This window comes from Lucilia sericata, unplaced genomic scaffold, assembly GCF_015586225.1.
Source record: "Lucilia sericata isolate MDLA Ls3-8-SP2 unplaced genomic scaffold, ASM1558622v1 Contig000961F_arrow, whole genome shotgun sequence".
Lineage (NCBI taxonomy): Eukaryota > Metazoa > Arthropoda > Insecta > Diptera > Calliphoridae > Lucilia > Lucilia sericata.
Genome location: NW_023994944.1, coordinates 91,690 through 108,942, shown reverse-complemented (window position 1 = coordinate 108,942; position 17,253 = coordinate 91,690). Strand labels below are relative to the sequence as shown.

The window sequence follows — 17,253 nt, the reverse complement described above, 5'->3', positions numbered from 1 at the left end:
TCGGCTCGAAATACCTTTTCAATAGTATAAAAATTGCATTAAAATAAAAAATTGTGTCATCCCAATAAAACCACACTTTATTCTTTTCCTTTATCAGTTTCCTTCAATTTATTTTCTCATTTTCTTAATCTAATATACATATCCATCATTCCATTTCATCACAATCGCTCTTACTTCTTCTTGCGATACTTCAATTTATCCAACAATGAACGTACTGGTGCAATCATCGTCAACAAATAAACCAAAATGGTTGCTAAAGCAAATGCTGGTATTACATCAGCGTCAACATATTTAGTAAAGAATTTAGTAAAATAGCCCAAAGTAATTGTAGTCATGCCCAAACTAAAGGTAAGCAAGCCAAATAAATTATGGCGAAATTTGATTTCCGAGGGTGAGTAAATTTTGTGCACAAACTTGGGCTGGAAGTAGTTGAGTATGCCGCCCAACATGCTGGCAAAAACACATGAAGGTGGCAAATAGACCTGTAAATAGAAATATTAATTAGAAGGTTAATTACATCGTTTAATTGTGTGGGGGTATAGGTACTTACCAAATCTACCATGCCAAGTGGTAAAATGTACTTCAGTACTTTGCATTTTACCCAAACCTCCTAATAAAGCCATAGAGCCGCCTATCAGCTGTAAAATGCCATGAAATCTAGATTTGTTACGATGTGTAAAACTATTTGTTATGGGATTTAGGGGATAGTGGGACATCAAGGCCTCGGCACTCAAGACATGGAACTGTAAGTGTGAGAGAAATAATATTAAATTATAAATTTTTTAAATCTACATTTTTTAAATTTCAAGAAGTGCATAAGATGGACTTTTATATTTCAACTAAACTAGAAATGGATTAGAACTGAGTTAGAACTGAACTAGAACTGAACTAGAACTGAACTAGAACTGCACTAGAACTGAACTAGAACTGAACTAGAACTAAACTAGAACTGAACTAGAACTAAACTAGAACTGAACTAGAACTGAACTAGAACTGAACTAGAACTGAACTAGAACTGAACTAGAACTGAACTAGAACTGAACTAGAACTGAACTAGAACTGAACTAGAACTGAACTAGAACTGAACTAGAACTGAACTAGAACTGAACTAGAACTGAACTAGAACTGAACTAGAACTGAACTAACTGAACTAGAACTGAACTAGAACTGAACTAGAACTGAACTAGAACTGAACTAGAACTGAACTAGAACTGAACTAGAACTGAACTAGAACTGAACTAGAACTGAACTAGAACTGAACTAGAACTGAACTAGAACTGACTAGAACTGACTAGAACTGAACTAGAACTGAACTAGAACTGAACTAGAACTGAACTAGAACTGAACTAGAACTGAACTAGAACTGAACTAGAACTGAACTAGAACTGAACTAGAACTGAACTAGAACTGAACTAGAACTGAACTAGAACTGAACTAGAACTGAACTAGAACTGAACTAGAACTGAACTAGAACTGAACTAGAACTGAACTAGAACTGAACTAGAACTGAACTAGAACTGAACTAGAACTGAACTAGAACTGAACTAGAACTGAACTAGAACTGAACTAGAACTGAACTAGAACTGAACTAGAACTGAACTAGAACTGAACTAGAACTGAACTAGAACTGAACTAGAACTGAACTAGAACTGAACTAGAACTGAACTAGAACTGAACTAGAACTGAACTAGAACTGAACTAGAACTGAACTAGAACTGAACTAGAACTGAACTAGAACTGAACTAGAACTGAACTAGAACTGAACTAGATCTGAACTAGAACTGAACTAAAACTGAACTAGAACTGAACTAGAACTGAACTAGAACTGAACTAGAATTGAACTAGAACTGAACTAGAACTGAACTAGAACTGAACTAGAACTGAACTAGAACTGAACTAGAACTGAACTAGAACTGAACTAGAACTGAACTAGAATTGAACTAGAACTGAACTAGAATTGAACTGAACTAGAACTGAACTAGAATTGAACTGAACTAGAATTGAACTGAACTAGAACTGAACTAGAATTGAACTGAACTAGAACTGAACTAGAACTGAACTAGAACTGAACTAGAACTGAACTAGAACTGAACTAGAACTGAACTAGAACTGAACTAGAACTGAACTAGAACTGAACTAGAACTGAACTAGAACTGAACTAGAACTGAACTAGAACTGAACTAGAACTGAACTAGAACTGAACTAGAACTGAACTAGAACTGAACTAGAATTGAACTAAAACTGAACTAGAAATGAATTAGAACTGAACTAGAACGGAACTAGAACTGAACTAGAACTTAACTAAAACTGAACTAGAACTGAAGTAGAACTGAACTGAACTAGAACTGAACTAGAACTGAACTAGAACTGAACTAGAACTGAACTAGAACTGAACTAGAACTGAACTAGAACTGAACTAGAACTGAACTAGAACTGAACTAGAACTGAACTAGAACTGAACTAGAACTGAACTAGAACTGAACTAGAACTGAACTAAAACTGAACTAGAACTGAACTAGAACTGAACTAGAACTAAACTAAAACTGAACTAGAACTGAACTAGAACTGAACTAGAACTGAACTAGAACTGAACTAGAACTGAACTAGAACTGAACTAGAACTGACTAGAACTGAACTAGAACTGAACTAGAACTGAACTAGAACTGAACTAGAACTGAACTAGAACTGAACTAGAACTGAACTAGAACTGAACTAGAACTGAACTAGAACTGAACTAGAACTGAACTAGAACTGAACTAGAACTGAACTAAAACTGAACTAGAACTGAACTAGAACTGAACTAGAACTAACTAAAACTGAACTAGAACTGAACTAGAACTGAACTAGAACTGAACTAGAACTGAACTAGAACTGAACTAGAACTGAACTAGAACTGAACTAGAACTGAACTAGAACTGAACTAGAACTGAACTAGAACTGAACTAGAACTGAACTAGAACTGAACTGAACTAGAACTGAACTAGAACTGAACTAGAACTGAACTAGAACTGAACTAGAACTGAACTAGAACTGAACTAGAACTGAACTAGAACTGAACTAGAACTGAACTAGAACTGAACTAGAACTGAACTAGAACTGAACTAGAACTGAACTAGAACTACTGAACTGAACTAGAACTGAACTAGAATTGACTGAAACTAGAACTGAACTAGAACTGAACTAGAACTGAACTAGAATTGAACTAGAACTGAACTAGAACTGAACTAGAACTGACTAGAACTGAACTAGAACTGAACTAGAACTGAACTAGAACTGAACTAGAACTGAACTAGAATTGAACTAGAACTGAACTAGAATTGAACTGAACTAGAACTGAACTAGAATTGAACTGAACTAGAATTGAACTGAACTAGAACTGAACTAGAATTGAACTGAACTAGAACTGAACTAGAACTGAACTAGAACTGAACTAGAACTGAACTAGAACTGAACTAGAACTGAACTAGAACTGAACTAGAACTGAACTAGAACTGAACTAGAACTGAACTAGAACTGAACTAGAACTGAACTAGAACTGAACTAGAACTGAACTAGAATTGAACTAAAACTGAACTAGAAATGAATTAGAACTGAACTAGAACGGAACTAGAACTGAACTAGAACTTAACTAAAACTGAACTAGAACTGAAGTAGAACTGAACTGAACTAGAACTGAACTAGAACTGAACTAGAACTGAACTAGAACTGAACTAGAACTGAACTAGAACTGAACTAGAACTGAACTAGAACTGAACTAGAACTGAACTAGAACTGAACTAGAACTGAACTAGAACTGAACTAGAACTGAACTAGAACTGAACTAGAACTGAACTAAAACTGAACTAGAACTGAACTAGAACTGAACTAGAACTAAACTAGAACTAAACTAAAACTGAACTAGAACTGAACTAGAACTGAACTAGAACTGAACTAGAACTGAACTAGAACTGAACTAGAACTGAACTAGAACTGAACTGAACTAGAACTGAACTAGAACTGAACTAGAACTGAACTAGAACTGAACTAGAACTGAACTAGAACTGAACTAGAACTGAACTAGAACTGAACTAGAACTGAACTAGAACTGAACTAGAACTGAACTAAAACTGAACTAGAACTGAACTAGAACTGAACTAGAACTAAACTAAAACTGAACTAGAACTGAACTAGAACTGAACTAGAACTGAACTAGAACTGAACTAGAACTGAACTAGAACTGAACTAGAACTGAACTAGAACTGAACTAGAACTGAACTAGAACTGAACTAGAACTGAACTAGAACTGAACTAGAACTGAACTAGAACTGAACTAGAACTGAACTAGAACTGAACTAGAACTGAACTAGAACTGAACTAGAACTGAACTAGAACTGAACTAGAACTGAACTAGAACTGAACTAGAACTGAACTAGAACTGAACTAGAACTGAACTAGAACTGAACTAGAACTGAACTAGAACTGAACTAGAACTGAACTAGAACTGAACTAGAACTGAACTAGAACTGAACTAGAACTGAACTAGAACTGAACTAGAACTGAACTAGAACTGAACTAGAACTGAACTAGAACTGAACTAGAACTGAAGTAGAACTGAACTAGAACTGAACTAGAACTGAACTAGAACTGAACAAGAACATTTTCTATATGACGGCAGTTTTAAAAAATATTTGTTATAAACCTATTTGTCCATTGAAAAGGCTGCGTATAACAGTTTTTTTCTTTTCTTCCTTATTGCATATAACAGTTTGCATTACATCTAATCGATAATGGTACCTCTCACTTTAATATTTATTTGATAATTTAAAAAATTATATCAATCTTCAAAGCTTGATGTCTACATAAAACAGACCTTTTACGACTCAATACCTAAAATTGATAAGATTATCTGGCTGACTAAACATATTTCAAATATCACTTCATATACATAGTTCAAAGGTCATAAAACTGCCACTATAAGTTAAAAATCAATGTTAGTGATTGCTTACTAAACACTTTTTCTATTCAAACGCTTTAAATGCCGGCTAATTAAACAATAACAAATCATCACTCTCTATAGGTAATCTATGACGTGTAAAAATAAATACAGAATATTCATCGCATTCCCCCGCTTACTTACCCCTATTACAGTCATAAACATATGCATGGCAGTATCTTGGAAATCGAGACTACGAGCCAATAATGTAACATAGACACCAATTAGTAGGATGAAAATATGGTTTATGGTATTTAATAAACTTTGTATTTGTGACCAAAATGCCACTTTAGGTTTCTCTTTGGCATTCGATTTTGTGGTGGCTGTGGTCATTTTTTCTAAATTTTATTTTAATTTGAATTTTTTTTTACGAATTTAAACGCGTTTGCGTTGAACTTCTTTAACTAATAACTAAAAATAAACTGAATACTATTATCTGTATTTATGAGATACAAATTCGTTAGAATGTTTAGAAACATGAGAACAATAATGTTTATGGAATGAGAGAGCAAAGCGGTTTGTGTATCTCTTGGATTTAGTGAGAGAATGCGAAGGAGAAGAAGGTTGCCAGATGAATGTTTTGGGACGTTGGGGAAAATCTACTGGAATCTATAGAACTAGAACTGAAATAGAACTGGAATTGAACTAGAACTGTACTAGAACTGAACTAAAACTGAACTAGAACTGAACTAGAACTGAACTAGAAGTGAACAATAACTGAACTATAACTGAACTAGAACTGAACTAGAACTGAACTAAAACTGAACAAGAACTGAACTAGAACTGAACTATAACTGAACTATAACTGAACTATAACTGAACTATAACTGAACTATAACTGAACTATAACTGAACTATAACTGAACTATAACTGAACTAGAACTGAACTAAAACTGAACTAGAACTGAACTAGAACTGAACTAGAACTGAACTAGAAAATAACTAGAACTGAATTAGAACTGAACTAGAACTGAACTAGAACTGAACTAGAACTAGAACTGAACTAGAACTGAACTAGAACTGAACTAGAACTGAACTAGAACTGAACTAGAACTAGAACTAGAACTGAATAGAACTGAACTAGAACTGAACTGAACTAGAACTGAACTGAACTAGAACTGAACTAGAACTGAACTAGAACTGAACTAGAACTGAACTAGAACTGAACTAGAACTGAACTAGAACTGAACTAGAACTGAACTAGAACTGAACTAGAACTGAACTAGAACTGAACTAGAACTGAACTAGAACTGAACTAGAACTGAACTAGAACTGAACTAGAACTGAACTAGAACTGAACTAGAACTGAACTAGAACTGAACTAGAACTGAACTAGAACTGAACTAGAACTGAACTAGAACTGAACTAGAACTGAACTAGAACTGAACTAGAACTGAACTAGAACTGAACTAGAACTGAAGTAGAACTGAACTAGAACTGAACTAGAACTGAACTAGAACTGAACTAGAACTGAACTAGAACTGAACTAGAACTGAACTAGAACTGAACTAGAACTGAACTAGAACTGAACTAGAACTGAACTAGAACTGAACTAGAACTGAACTAGAACTGAACTAGAACTGAACTAGAACTGAACTAGAACTGAACTAGAACTGAACTAGAACTGAATTAGAACTGAACTAGAACTGAACTAGAACTGAACTAGAACTGAATTAGAACTGAACTAGAACTGAACCAGAACTGAACTAGAACTGAACTAGAACTGAACTAGAACTGAACAGGAGCTGAACTAGAACTAGAACTGAACTAGAACTGAACTAGAACTGAACTAGAACTGAACTAGAACTGAACTAGAACTGAACTAGAACTGAACTAGAACTGAACTAGAACTGAACTAGAACTGAACTAGAACTGAACTAGAACTGAACTAGAACTGAACTAGAACTGAACTAGAACTGAACTAGAACTGAACTAGAACTGAACTAGAACTGAACTAGAACTGAACTAGAACTGAACTAGAACTGAACTAGAACTGAACTAGAACTGAACTAGAACTGAACTAGAACTGAACTAGAACTGAACTAGAACTGAACTAGAACTGAACTAGAACTGAACTAGAACTGAACTAGAACTGAACTAGAACTGAACTAGAACTGAACTAGAACTGAACTAGAACTGAACTAGAACTAGAACTGAACTAGAACTGAACTAGAACTGAACTAGAACTGAACTAGAACTGAACTAGTACTGAACTAGAACTAAACTAAAACTTTATGCCTTTTTGTCCCCAAAAATCCCACTTTTTTTTTTTTAATTTTTGTCCCCTGCATGTGGCAACTTGCTTAATGTCCCATTCGCTTTTTGCTTCAGTTTATTTTTATCATCTTCATGACACTTGTTTTGTTTATTTATTTGTTGCTGAGTGTGGTTTTTTATGTATTTTATTTTAGTTTCTTGTTTGTTTTTATTATGGCTTTCGTATTCGATTAATATTCGATTATGTTGATAACATTTCATTGGCTCAATCAAGTGTGTAGTTAAATATATGTACATATTTGAGTTAAAGAGGGAGTGAGAAAGCAACACGTGTAGTAAAAAAAGATTATGAGTTAAAGAGAAGAGTGAGAGTTGAACACTGAAAGAAATTTATATTATGAAATGGAAACATGTTAAATATATTGAAAGAAATTTTGTAATTTTGTAATTTTCTATAAGTTTTAAGATGTTTTTTTATAAAACTGTTGAAAAACATGCATTTCTATATAAGATTAAAGAAAACGGAAAATTTTTGAAATTATTCTAAGGTTATTAGATCGTTATATGTTGGTTGAAAACTAATGTTTTTTTGAATTCTCTTTTTTGCAGATGAAGATCCTAACTTTCCAGCTAGTGAACTAAATACCCATGGACCTACGGTACATGGCTGGCGCAGCGCTGTAGGTAGTACTTTAACGCCACATGATATTGTTTTAAGATTTCATAAGCCGGCGAAAATATGTCGTATACAATTATTAGCCCACCAGTATCTGATACGTAAGTCTTAGAGGATTAAATTTCAAAAAAAAAAATCATATTAAACTTGTAATTTAAAATTTATCAACAGCCGAAAAAGTTGAACTCTGGTTACATTATTCCCCCAAAAGTATACCCAGTACACCCTCTTCACAATGTTTTGATTTTCTGGGTTTTGTGGCCTTAGCAGATAATGCTGCTACCAATTATAAATCCCGGGAACTGCAAAGTGTTTCGGTTAATCCTCGCAAAGGCACACATTTAAAACTGAGGCTAAGTGGTCCTCATATTAATGACTTTAATACCGATAAACAGATAGCTTTGATAGCGGTAAATGTTTTGGGCGAAGAATTGGATGTGACCGCTAATGGACAAAATAAGGAAGCGGAGGAAAATGGAGGTGGTGCTGCTGCTGCTTCTAATCAAGAACAGCAACAACAATCTACACAAGACTCTTCGGGAGAGTCTGCCTTAGCTTCTATGTGTGATGATTTGTTATTTTCCATGTATGTGGAAGAATCTATAGCCGAGATCATACGAGAAATGGAAGATCGCAAGTTAAAAGCTGTGGCCACGGAACGTTTTGAATATGCTCGCAAATTAAAGTTATGTATGAGTGCTTTACGCACTGCTGGTGAAAGACTAGGACGTTATGCCTTGGCTAAACGCCAAGCAGTGCAACAGGAGGATTTTACTACCGCCAAGCTAAGAAAAGAACAAATAGAAATGTACAAATCCTCGGTATTTAAACATTTACTAATCGATGAATTGTTAGAGAAAAATGGTGAATCTGTGGCTGCTAATGATATGGCTTGTGAGGTTTATGCCTCCAAACCCATACTACCGGTAGCGCCCAGTTTGCAAGATGTGGCCCAAGCTTTGGCAGAGGCTCATTTGGCCGCCACTATGAGTCCTAAAAGTGCCCAAGATGATAAATCCTCTACAGATGGCAATAGCTCTACCGGGGGTTTAGGCAATCTCTCTCAGACCAATCACAGCAACAGCATAAGTGACAATATTTCAACGCTATCGGCCGCCAGTTTACGTAAATCTCACGATGAAATACCCATGTCGCCCAAATTGAATATGCGCCGTAGTCCCAGCCGCCATAGTTCACCCATGTCCAGTCACCAGGGTTCTTTGAGGAGGCGCAACAAAAGTGCTCCTCGCAATTCCTATGAAGAATATGAAGATCGTGCCATACCCACTCTAAGGCAGTAAGTTAAATTACAACAATACATTATAGTTTCATGTCTAAATTCTATAGATGTGTTTTCTCGCTAATAATCCTTTAGTCTTAGAGATCTACCAAGTAATTCCAAAAAAAAAAAGTCAAAGATTCTAGTTAACTCCCTTAAGTTTTTGGATGTTATAGTAAAAAAAAAGAACACTGAAATGTAAATGTACAATTCTAACTGCATGTTTTCTTAATAGCGCTACGGATAATGTCTCAAACCTAGTCGTCTTAGTAGTTACATCAATACTTATCTTCATCTTCAACTTAGTTTTAATTATTTTATCCATTTTATTTTCCCATTTCATGCTCGCTTCGCCTTATTCTAACTACACTACATCATGTTTGCTCTACCTATTCCCAAACTTTTTTTCTCTTCATCTTGTAATTTTATTTAAATAACAAAATATATACCAAAATAATATCATTTCGATGTATGTTGATGTTATACTATAAAATCCTTTTGATGATCCAGTTCGAATACTAATGAATTTTTAAGAGAGTGTCAAGGTACCGCTTTACTGGAGTCCGATCCCAATCGTGGTCGTTCACGTTTAAACGATCGTGAACGTCGTCAGGCGGCTTTGCCGATTTTGGTCTTTGGTAATGATATGGTTAGTTTGAAAGTGGTTAAAAAGGAGGTTAGAGTGAATGTGTGCACCAGAAGAAGAGCTTCTGGAGAATTTTAAATAAAACGGAACTGAAACAGTAGTAGAAATAAGGCTGAACTAGAACTGAACTAGAACTGAACTTGAACTGAACTAGAACTGAACTAGAACTGAACTAGAACTGAACTAGAACTGAACTAGAACTGAACTAGAAACTGAACTAACTGAACTAGAACTGAACTAGAACTGAACTAGAACTGAACTAGAACTGAACTAGAACTGAACTAGAACTGAACTAGAACTGAACTAGACCTGAACTAGAACTGAACTAGAACTGAACTAGAACTGAACTAGAACTGAACTAGAACTGAACTAGAACTGAAATAGAACTGAACTAGAACTGAACTAGAACTGAACTAGAACTGAACTAGAACTGAACTAGAACTGAACTAGAACTGAACTAGAACTGAACTAGAACTGAACTAGAACTGAACTAGAACTGAACTAGAACTGAACTAGAACGGAACTAGAACTGAGCTAGAACTGAACTAGAACTGAACTAGAACTGAACTAGAACTGAACTAAAACTGAACTAGAACTTAACTAGAACTGAACTAGAACTGAACTAGAACTGAACTAGATCTGAACTAGAACTGAACTAGAACTGAACTAGATCTGAACTAGAACTGAACTAGACTGAACTGAACTAGAACTGAACTAGAACTGAACTAGAACTGAACTAGAACTGAACTAGAACTGAACTAGAACTGAACTAGAACTGAACTAGAACTGAACTAGAACTGAACTAGAACTGAACTAGAACTGAACTAGAACTGAACTAGAACTGAACTAGAACTGAACTAGAACTGAACTAGAACTGAACTAGAACTGAACTAGAACTGAACTAGAACTGAACTAGAACTGAACTAGAACTGAACTAGAACTGAACTAGAACTGAACTAAAACTGAACTAGAACTTAACTAGAACTGAACTAGAACTGAACTAGATCTGAACTAGAACTGAACTAGAACTGAACTAGATCTGAACTAGAACTGAACTAGAACTGAACTAGAACTGAACAAGAACTGAACTAGAACTGAACTAGAACTGAACTAGAACTGAACTAGAACTGAACTAGAACTGAACTAAACTGAACTAGAACTGAACTAGAACTGAACTAGAACTGAACTAGAACTGAACTAGAACTGAACTAGAACTGAACTAGAACTGAACTAGAACTGAACTAGAACTGAACTAGAACTGAACTAGAACTGAAAGAGAACTGAACTAGAACTGAACTAGAACTGAACTAGAACTGAACTAGAACTGAACTAGAACTGAACTAGAACTGAACTAGAACTGAACTAGAACTGAACTAGAACTGAACTAGAACTGAACTAGAACTGAACTAGAACTGAACTAGATCTGAACTAGAACTGAAGTGGAACTGAACTAGATCTGAACTAGAACTGAACTAGAACTGAACTAGAACTGAACTAGAACTGAATTAGAACTGAACTAGAACTGAATTGGAACTGAACTAGAACTGAACTAGAACTGAACTAGAACTGAACTAGAATTGAACTAGAACTGAACTAGAACTGAACTAGAACTGAACTAGATCTGAACTAGAACTGAACTAGAACTGAACTAGATCTGAACTAGAACTGAACTAGAACTGAACTAGAACTGAATTAGAACTGAACTAGAACTGAACTAGAACTGAACTAGAACTGAACTAGAACTAAACTAGAACTGAACTAGAACTGAACTAGAACTGAATTGGAACTGAACTAGATTTGAATTAGAATGAACTAAATTCGAACTATAATAGAACTAGCACACACTCACCTCAATCTCCTTAACTTTTATTTCAAAAAAATCAAAGACTCAAATTCATAACTCTTTAATTTCTCTCCACAGGTGGAACAATTCTACTCACGACAATTTCAAGATCGTGAAGATGGTCTAGTACGTTTACGCAATTTCCTCAAGGGCCACGAAATTGAAACACAACCAAATGCCAATAATTCAAATAGTGAAAACACAGCTGGACCCAATAAAGTAGCACGCAGTGCTGCTTTCCTACTACATCGTTCCGTACGAGATGCTGTATATTCGGTATTTAATCAAGCCACAGAAACAGTGCGGGTGCTATTTTTGGAATATGTACCCGGTAGAGTGTCGCAGAGTGAGGTGGCCCGCTGTGTAGATCGTTTGCTGCCCGAATTGTTGGCTAAATCGGGAGATCCTTCGGCTCGCATACATACATTGGCTCAACATACTATATTGAGTATAGCCTCTTGTCCCGAAGTGCAGGAGCAGCATCTAGTGGCGCCCGCTTTATCCAGAACTGTTAGTTCGGGTACACATCCTCGCTTGGCCTTAAGTCGTATGCAAATGTTAGAACAATTGGTTCTAAGTCAAGGCATTAGCACCGACAAACATAGCGGTCTAACGTGTAGAGCATTGTCCGAGTGTGGTTGTTCGGGCATACATCATCCAGCGGAGCCGGTGCGTAAAGTAGCCGAGAGGATACTTTTGCTAGTGTACAAAGTAAATCCTCGTCTTGTGCGTAAACAGCTACCGCCTGATGATGATATAACGCGACGCAATTTATTGTATCGCCAATTGTTTACAGAATTTGATAAGTTAGATTTGGAACGTAAGGCTGAGATGTTGGAGGCAAATAAATACGCGGGCGGTCATAGTTCCAGTGATCCACAATCACCACCCTCAAATCGTAGTGCTGTGGAACATTTACAATTGGGCGGCGGTGGTGGCGCAGCAAGTGGTAGCTCCGATAGTCGTGCCAGTCCCTATAGTTTTGGTTGCAAATCTCCTGACTCTCAATCAAGTCCCATGAGAAGATCTGAAACACGTATTTTAAAGAGTAAAAGTGGTCAAACTTTGGCTCAAGCGGGTAATCCAGGAGGTAGTAATGGTTACTTAACTTCAGGTAAAGATATGGCCAAATGTAATGGTAAGCAGCAGTATAATGAACAGTTGAAAAGATCCATGATATCGGCCAGTAGTTCGAGAAAAAATTCCAACTCAAATTCTGAATCGTTTGAAGAGGCAGCGGATGTTATGTAAGTAGAGCAAAGAAAACATTTATTATGTTTAATTATAAACATTTGTTTATTGCAGACGTTGTCCCTTTTGTGATTGGTCCTCGCAAAATGGCGATCAAGCTCAATTGGATCGCCATTATTGGAAATCTTGCCCATTCCTAACTAAGTGTCCTCAATGCAGCCAGGTTTTAGAAGTGGCCGCTCTAAATTATCATTTAACAAGTAAGTTCTAAGAGTTCTTGTTGATATTTTAAAAGTTTTCAATGGAACTTGAAAGCCAATTATTCTGTTTAGCAAATAATTAAATTGGCTTTAAAATTGTTTTAGAAAACAAGTAAGTACTTGTTCATTTGGTAGCCGAATTCTAAAATTTTGTTCAAAATCATCGGTAGTTTGAAAATTTTATAAATTTTTTAAATTTAATTTGGTTTTGTGTTGAAACTTTAACGTTATTTTATGTTAAATAATAAAATTTAAGCTTTAGAAAACCTAGATATTTCTACAATTTCCAATAAGAGTTTGTTTAAGGAAAGCCGGCTGTTCTATAGAACCGAACTAGAATTGAACTAGAACTGAACTAGAACAGAACTAGAACAGAACTTGAACAGAATAGACTAGACTAGACAAACTCGAAACTAGAAAGAACTAGAACAGAACTTAGAACAGAACTAGACAGAACTAGAACAGAAACTAGAACAAGAACTAGAACAGAACTAGAACGATAGAACCGAACTAGAACACGAAACTAGAAACAGAACTAGAACAGAACTAGAACAGAACTAGAACAGAACTAGAACAGAACTAGAACAGAACTAGAACAGAACTAGAACAGAACTAGAACAGAACTAGAACAGAACTAGAACAGAACTAGAACAGACTAGAACAGAACTAGAACAGAACTAGAACAGAACTAGAACAGAACTAGAACAGAACTAGAACAGAACTAGAACAACTAGAACAGAACTAGAACAGAACTAGAACAGAACTAGAACAGAACTAGAACAGAACTAGAACAGAACTAGAACAGAACTAGAACAGAACTAGAACAGAACTAGAACAGAACTAGAACAGAACTAGAACAGAACTAGAACAGAACTAGAACAGAACTAGAACAGAACTAGAACAGAACTAGAACAGAACTAGAACAGAACTAGAACAGAACTAGAACAGAACTAGAACAGAACTAGAACAGAACTAGAACAGAACTAGAACAGAACTAGAACAGACTAGAACTGAACTAGAACTGAACTAGAACTGAACTAGAACTGAACTAGAACTGAACTAGAACTGAACTAGAACTAAACTGACTAGAACTGAACTAGAACAGAACTAGAACTGAACTAGAACTAAACTAGAACTAGAACTGAACTGGAACTGAACTAGAACTGAACTAGAACTGAACTAGAACTGAACTAGAACTGACCTAGAACTGAACTAGAACTGAACTAGAACTGAACTAGAACTGAACTAGAACTGAACTAGAACTGAACTAGAACTGAACTAGAACTGAACTAGAACTGAACTAGAACTGAACTAGAACTGAACTAGAACTAGAACTGAACTAGAACTGAACTAGAACTGAACTAGAACTGAACTAGAACTAGAACTGAACTAGAACTAGAACTGAACTAGAACTGAACTAGAACTGAACTAGAACTGAACTAGAACTGAACTGGAATTGAACTAGAACTGAACTAGAACCGAACTAGAAAAGAACTAGAACTGAAAATAAACTGTTCTGGATCTAAATTTGATTTACTTCTTATTGCAGAGGAGTGTGAAGCCAAGGATAATTATATAATGTGTGAACGCTGTACTGAGTCAGTACATAAGCAACTGTACGATTTACATCAAATGGAAGACTATTGTAGAGGTAATTTAAAATCATCAGAATGTACCTAAAAGAAAAACCATTTTTATATAATTTAAAAATATTTAAAATAGAACTCAAAACTGGTGCCGCTCGCTGTCCCCTGTGTCATGATGATGTACATTTGCCTTTGGATGGTGGTTGGAAATTACACTTATTAAGTGCTTCCGGTTGTCCTGGCAATTCGAGAAGACGTGCGAAAAAATCATCTTAAAGTAATAAAATATTCGGAAAAACTTAAAATAAAACCCATTTTTGCCTTCTTCAAACAAAACATAAAAATAAAGGAAAATATGAAATCAAATCTTAACAACTATAAACGTTTTTACAAAACCAAAATGTTTAACTAGCTCTTGGTTATTTAGGGATATAAATAAGCTCATTTTAGTAAAAATGGCTTTAAACTGAAATTAAACGAAAAGAAGTTAAAATGAAAACAGTATTTTGCATAATTTTTTGAGCTTAAATTATAAAAAATAAGAAATTGCAAAAAAAAATAAAGTATTAAAACTGCAAAATTTAAAACTTAAAACTAAATTATAAAATAACAAACTGTAAACTCAATAAAATTAAGTTTTATACATTTATATACTTAAAACTTTTTTATAAGCATATGTTTATTAGTTAAAAACTTATTTTATTAAACCTATTTTGATAAACAAATTATAATAAGAGCAACCGGGGAGAAAATAAACGAAAATTTAGTTTGAAATGTTTTAAAAATTTAAGTTTCGTTTGTTTTTTCTATAGCTCCAAAAAAAATTTCTATTTTCAAACCACAAACACAATTTTGTTCCTAATTTATGAAATTATTAAAGCAAAAGATTATTTTTATTAAACAAATTTATACCTTAACAATTATGTTTAGTTTTTTTTTATTAAATCTCAAAAGATTTGTAAGTTTAAGACAAAATTACCATAATGTCTAAAGAAAACTAAAGCTGAACTAAAACTTGTCTTATAATATTCATTTTTGTTAAATTTTATTGTTAATTACTTTTTAGTTGCGTTAAAATTTATTTAAGAAATATTCGTTTTTTTATTTATATAAATATTATATAGTTACACGTCCGTTACTTGAAACCCATCCATAAATAAAATTTAGAGAATTAATAAAAAAATGAAAAAAATACAAAAAAACAATTAAATACAATATAATTGTAGTTGATAAACCAAATAAAGAAATTATAAAACATATTAAAAAGAAATTAAATAAAAATTTAAACTAAAGTTTTTCACTTGTAATGAGCAATGAACACAAAGTCATTTGATAATAACAGCAGTTGTTAAACTATTGTGAATGCTTATTAAGAGATGTTAAAGCAGTGCTATCAAATGCAACCATATAAACGGTAAGGCGGTTACGGTATTGTGATAATAGCGTTTCTTCAGTTAAATGTAGATAATACAGTTAATTAATAACAGGGTTGGGATATTTATATTACATTAATAAGTTACGTGGGAGAATGCTTAATAAATAAAGTTTGTAATCAAATATATTATTATACTCAATTAGAACTAGAATTGAACTAGAACTGAACTATAACTGAACTAAAATTGAACTAGAAAAGAACTAGTCCAGAAATAGAATTGAAATAGAACTAATACTGAACTGGATATAAACTAAAACAGAACTAGAACACAACTAGAACAGAACTAGAACAGAACTAGAATAGAACTAGAACAGAACTAGAACACAACTAGAACACAACTAAAACAGAACTAGAATGGAACTAAAACAACTAGAACAGAACTAGAATAGAAGTAGAGTAGAACTAGAGTAGAACTAGAACAGAACTAGAATAGAACTAGAACAGAACTAGAACAGAGCTAGAACAGAACTAGAACAGAACTAGAACAGAACTAGAACAGAACTAGAACAGAACTAGAACAGAACTAGAACAGTAGTAGAACAGAACTAGAACAGAAGTAGAACAGAACTAGAACTAGAACAGAACTAGAACAGAACTAGAACAGAACTAGAACAGAACTAGAACAGAACTAGAACAGAACTAGAACAGAACTAGAACTGGACTAGAAATGAACTGAATTATGACAGAACTCGTACAGAATTAGAACAGAAATAGAATAGAACAGAACTAGAACTGAACTCAAACTTATTTAGAACTAGCTATACCCAGTGTGCTTTGCTACCCTAAAAGGAATATGTATAAATAAATACCAGATTTATTATATGTTACATATAAAAGATGTCAAGCAAATTATTGCAAGTTCGCCAGTTTCTATCTATCGCCAATTTCTATCTATCTACAAAAAATTTGAATAATATAAGAGTTTCCAAGATGCACGAAATTTTGTATTTAATTCATATATGTGGTGCCAAGCCCCCCATTGAAAGTCCGCCCGTTATTCTCTAAATGTTCACATGAATGTCAAAGTTCTTCATGTAAAATTTTAAGATTCTAGCTCTAATAGTTTCTCAGATATACGAATTTAATTCATGTGGGGGCTTCAAGCCCCCCGGATGAAAGTCCGCCCTTTTTCCTCCAAAATATTCAGA

General features: G+C 34.4%; 2 protein-coding genes across 3 annotated transcripts in view; one reads left to right on the top strand and one right to left on the bottom strand.

Annotated features, from left to right (window-relative positions):
* LOC119609324 (centrosomal protein of 104 kDa) overlaps nucleotides 1-15,269 on the top strand; it is a 79,988-nt gene extending 64,719 nt beyond the window's left edge. Inside the window, exons 2-8 of one of the 2 annotated variants that reach the window (XM_037964063.1) lie at nucleotides 7,799-7,966; nucleotides 8,037-9,162; nucleotides 9,679-9,793; nucleotides 11,712-12,880; nucleotides 12,939-13,084; nucleotides 14,634-14,735; nucleotides 14,807-15,269. In XM_037964063.1, the coding sequence (XP_037819991.1) occupies nucleotides 7,799-7,966; nucleotides 8,037-9,162; nucleotides 9,679-9,793; nucleotides 11,712-12,880; nucleotides 12,939-13,084; nucleotides 14,634-14,735; nucleotides 14,807-14,946 (2,966 nt within the window). In that variant the 3' untranslated portion in view covers nucleotides 14,947-15,269. Of the gene's footprint in view, nucleotides 1-7,798; nucleotides 7,967-8,036; nucleotides 9,163-9,654; nucleotides 9,794-11,711; nucleotides 12,881-12,938; nucleotides 13,085-14,633; nucleotides 14,736-14,806 lie in introns of both variants that reach the window. The other variant, XM_037964062.1, reaches the window with a different exon arrangement.
* Nucleotides 81-5,390, bottom strand: LOC119609327 (cytochrome b561 domain-containing protein 2). The gene is given in 4 exon segments (XM_037964065.1): nucleotides 81-458; nucleotides 460-482; nucleotides 551-743; nucleotides 5,117-5,390. Coding segments are annotated over 4 exon segments (693 nt in total). The 5' UTR covers nucleotides 5,306-5,390; the 3' UTR covers nucleotides 81-170.
* Nucleotides 15,270-17,253: the final 1,984 nt, after the last annotated feature.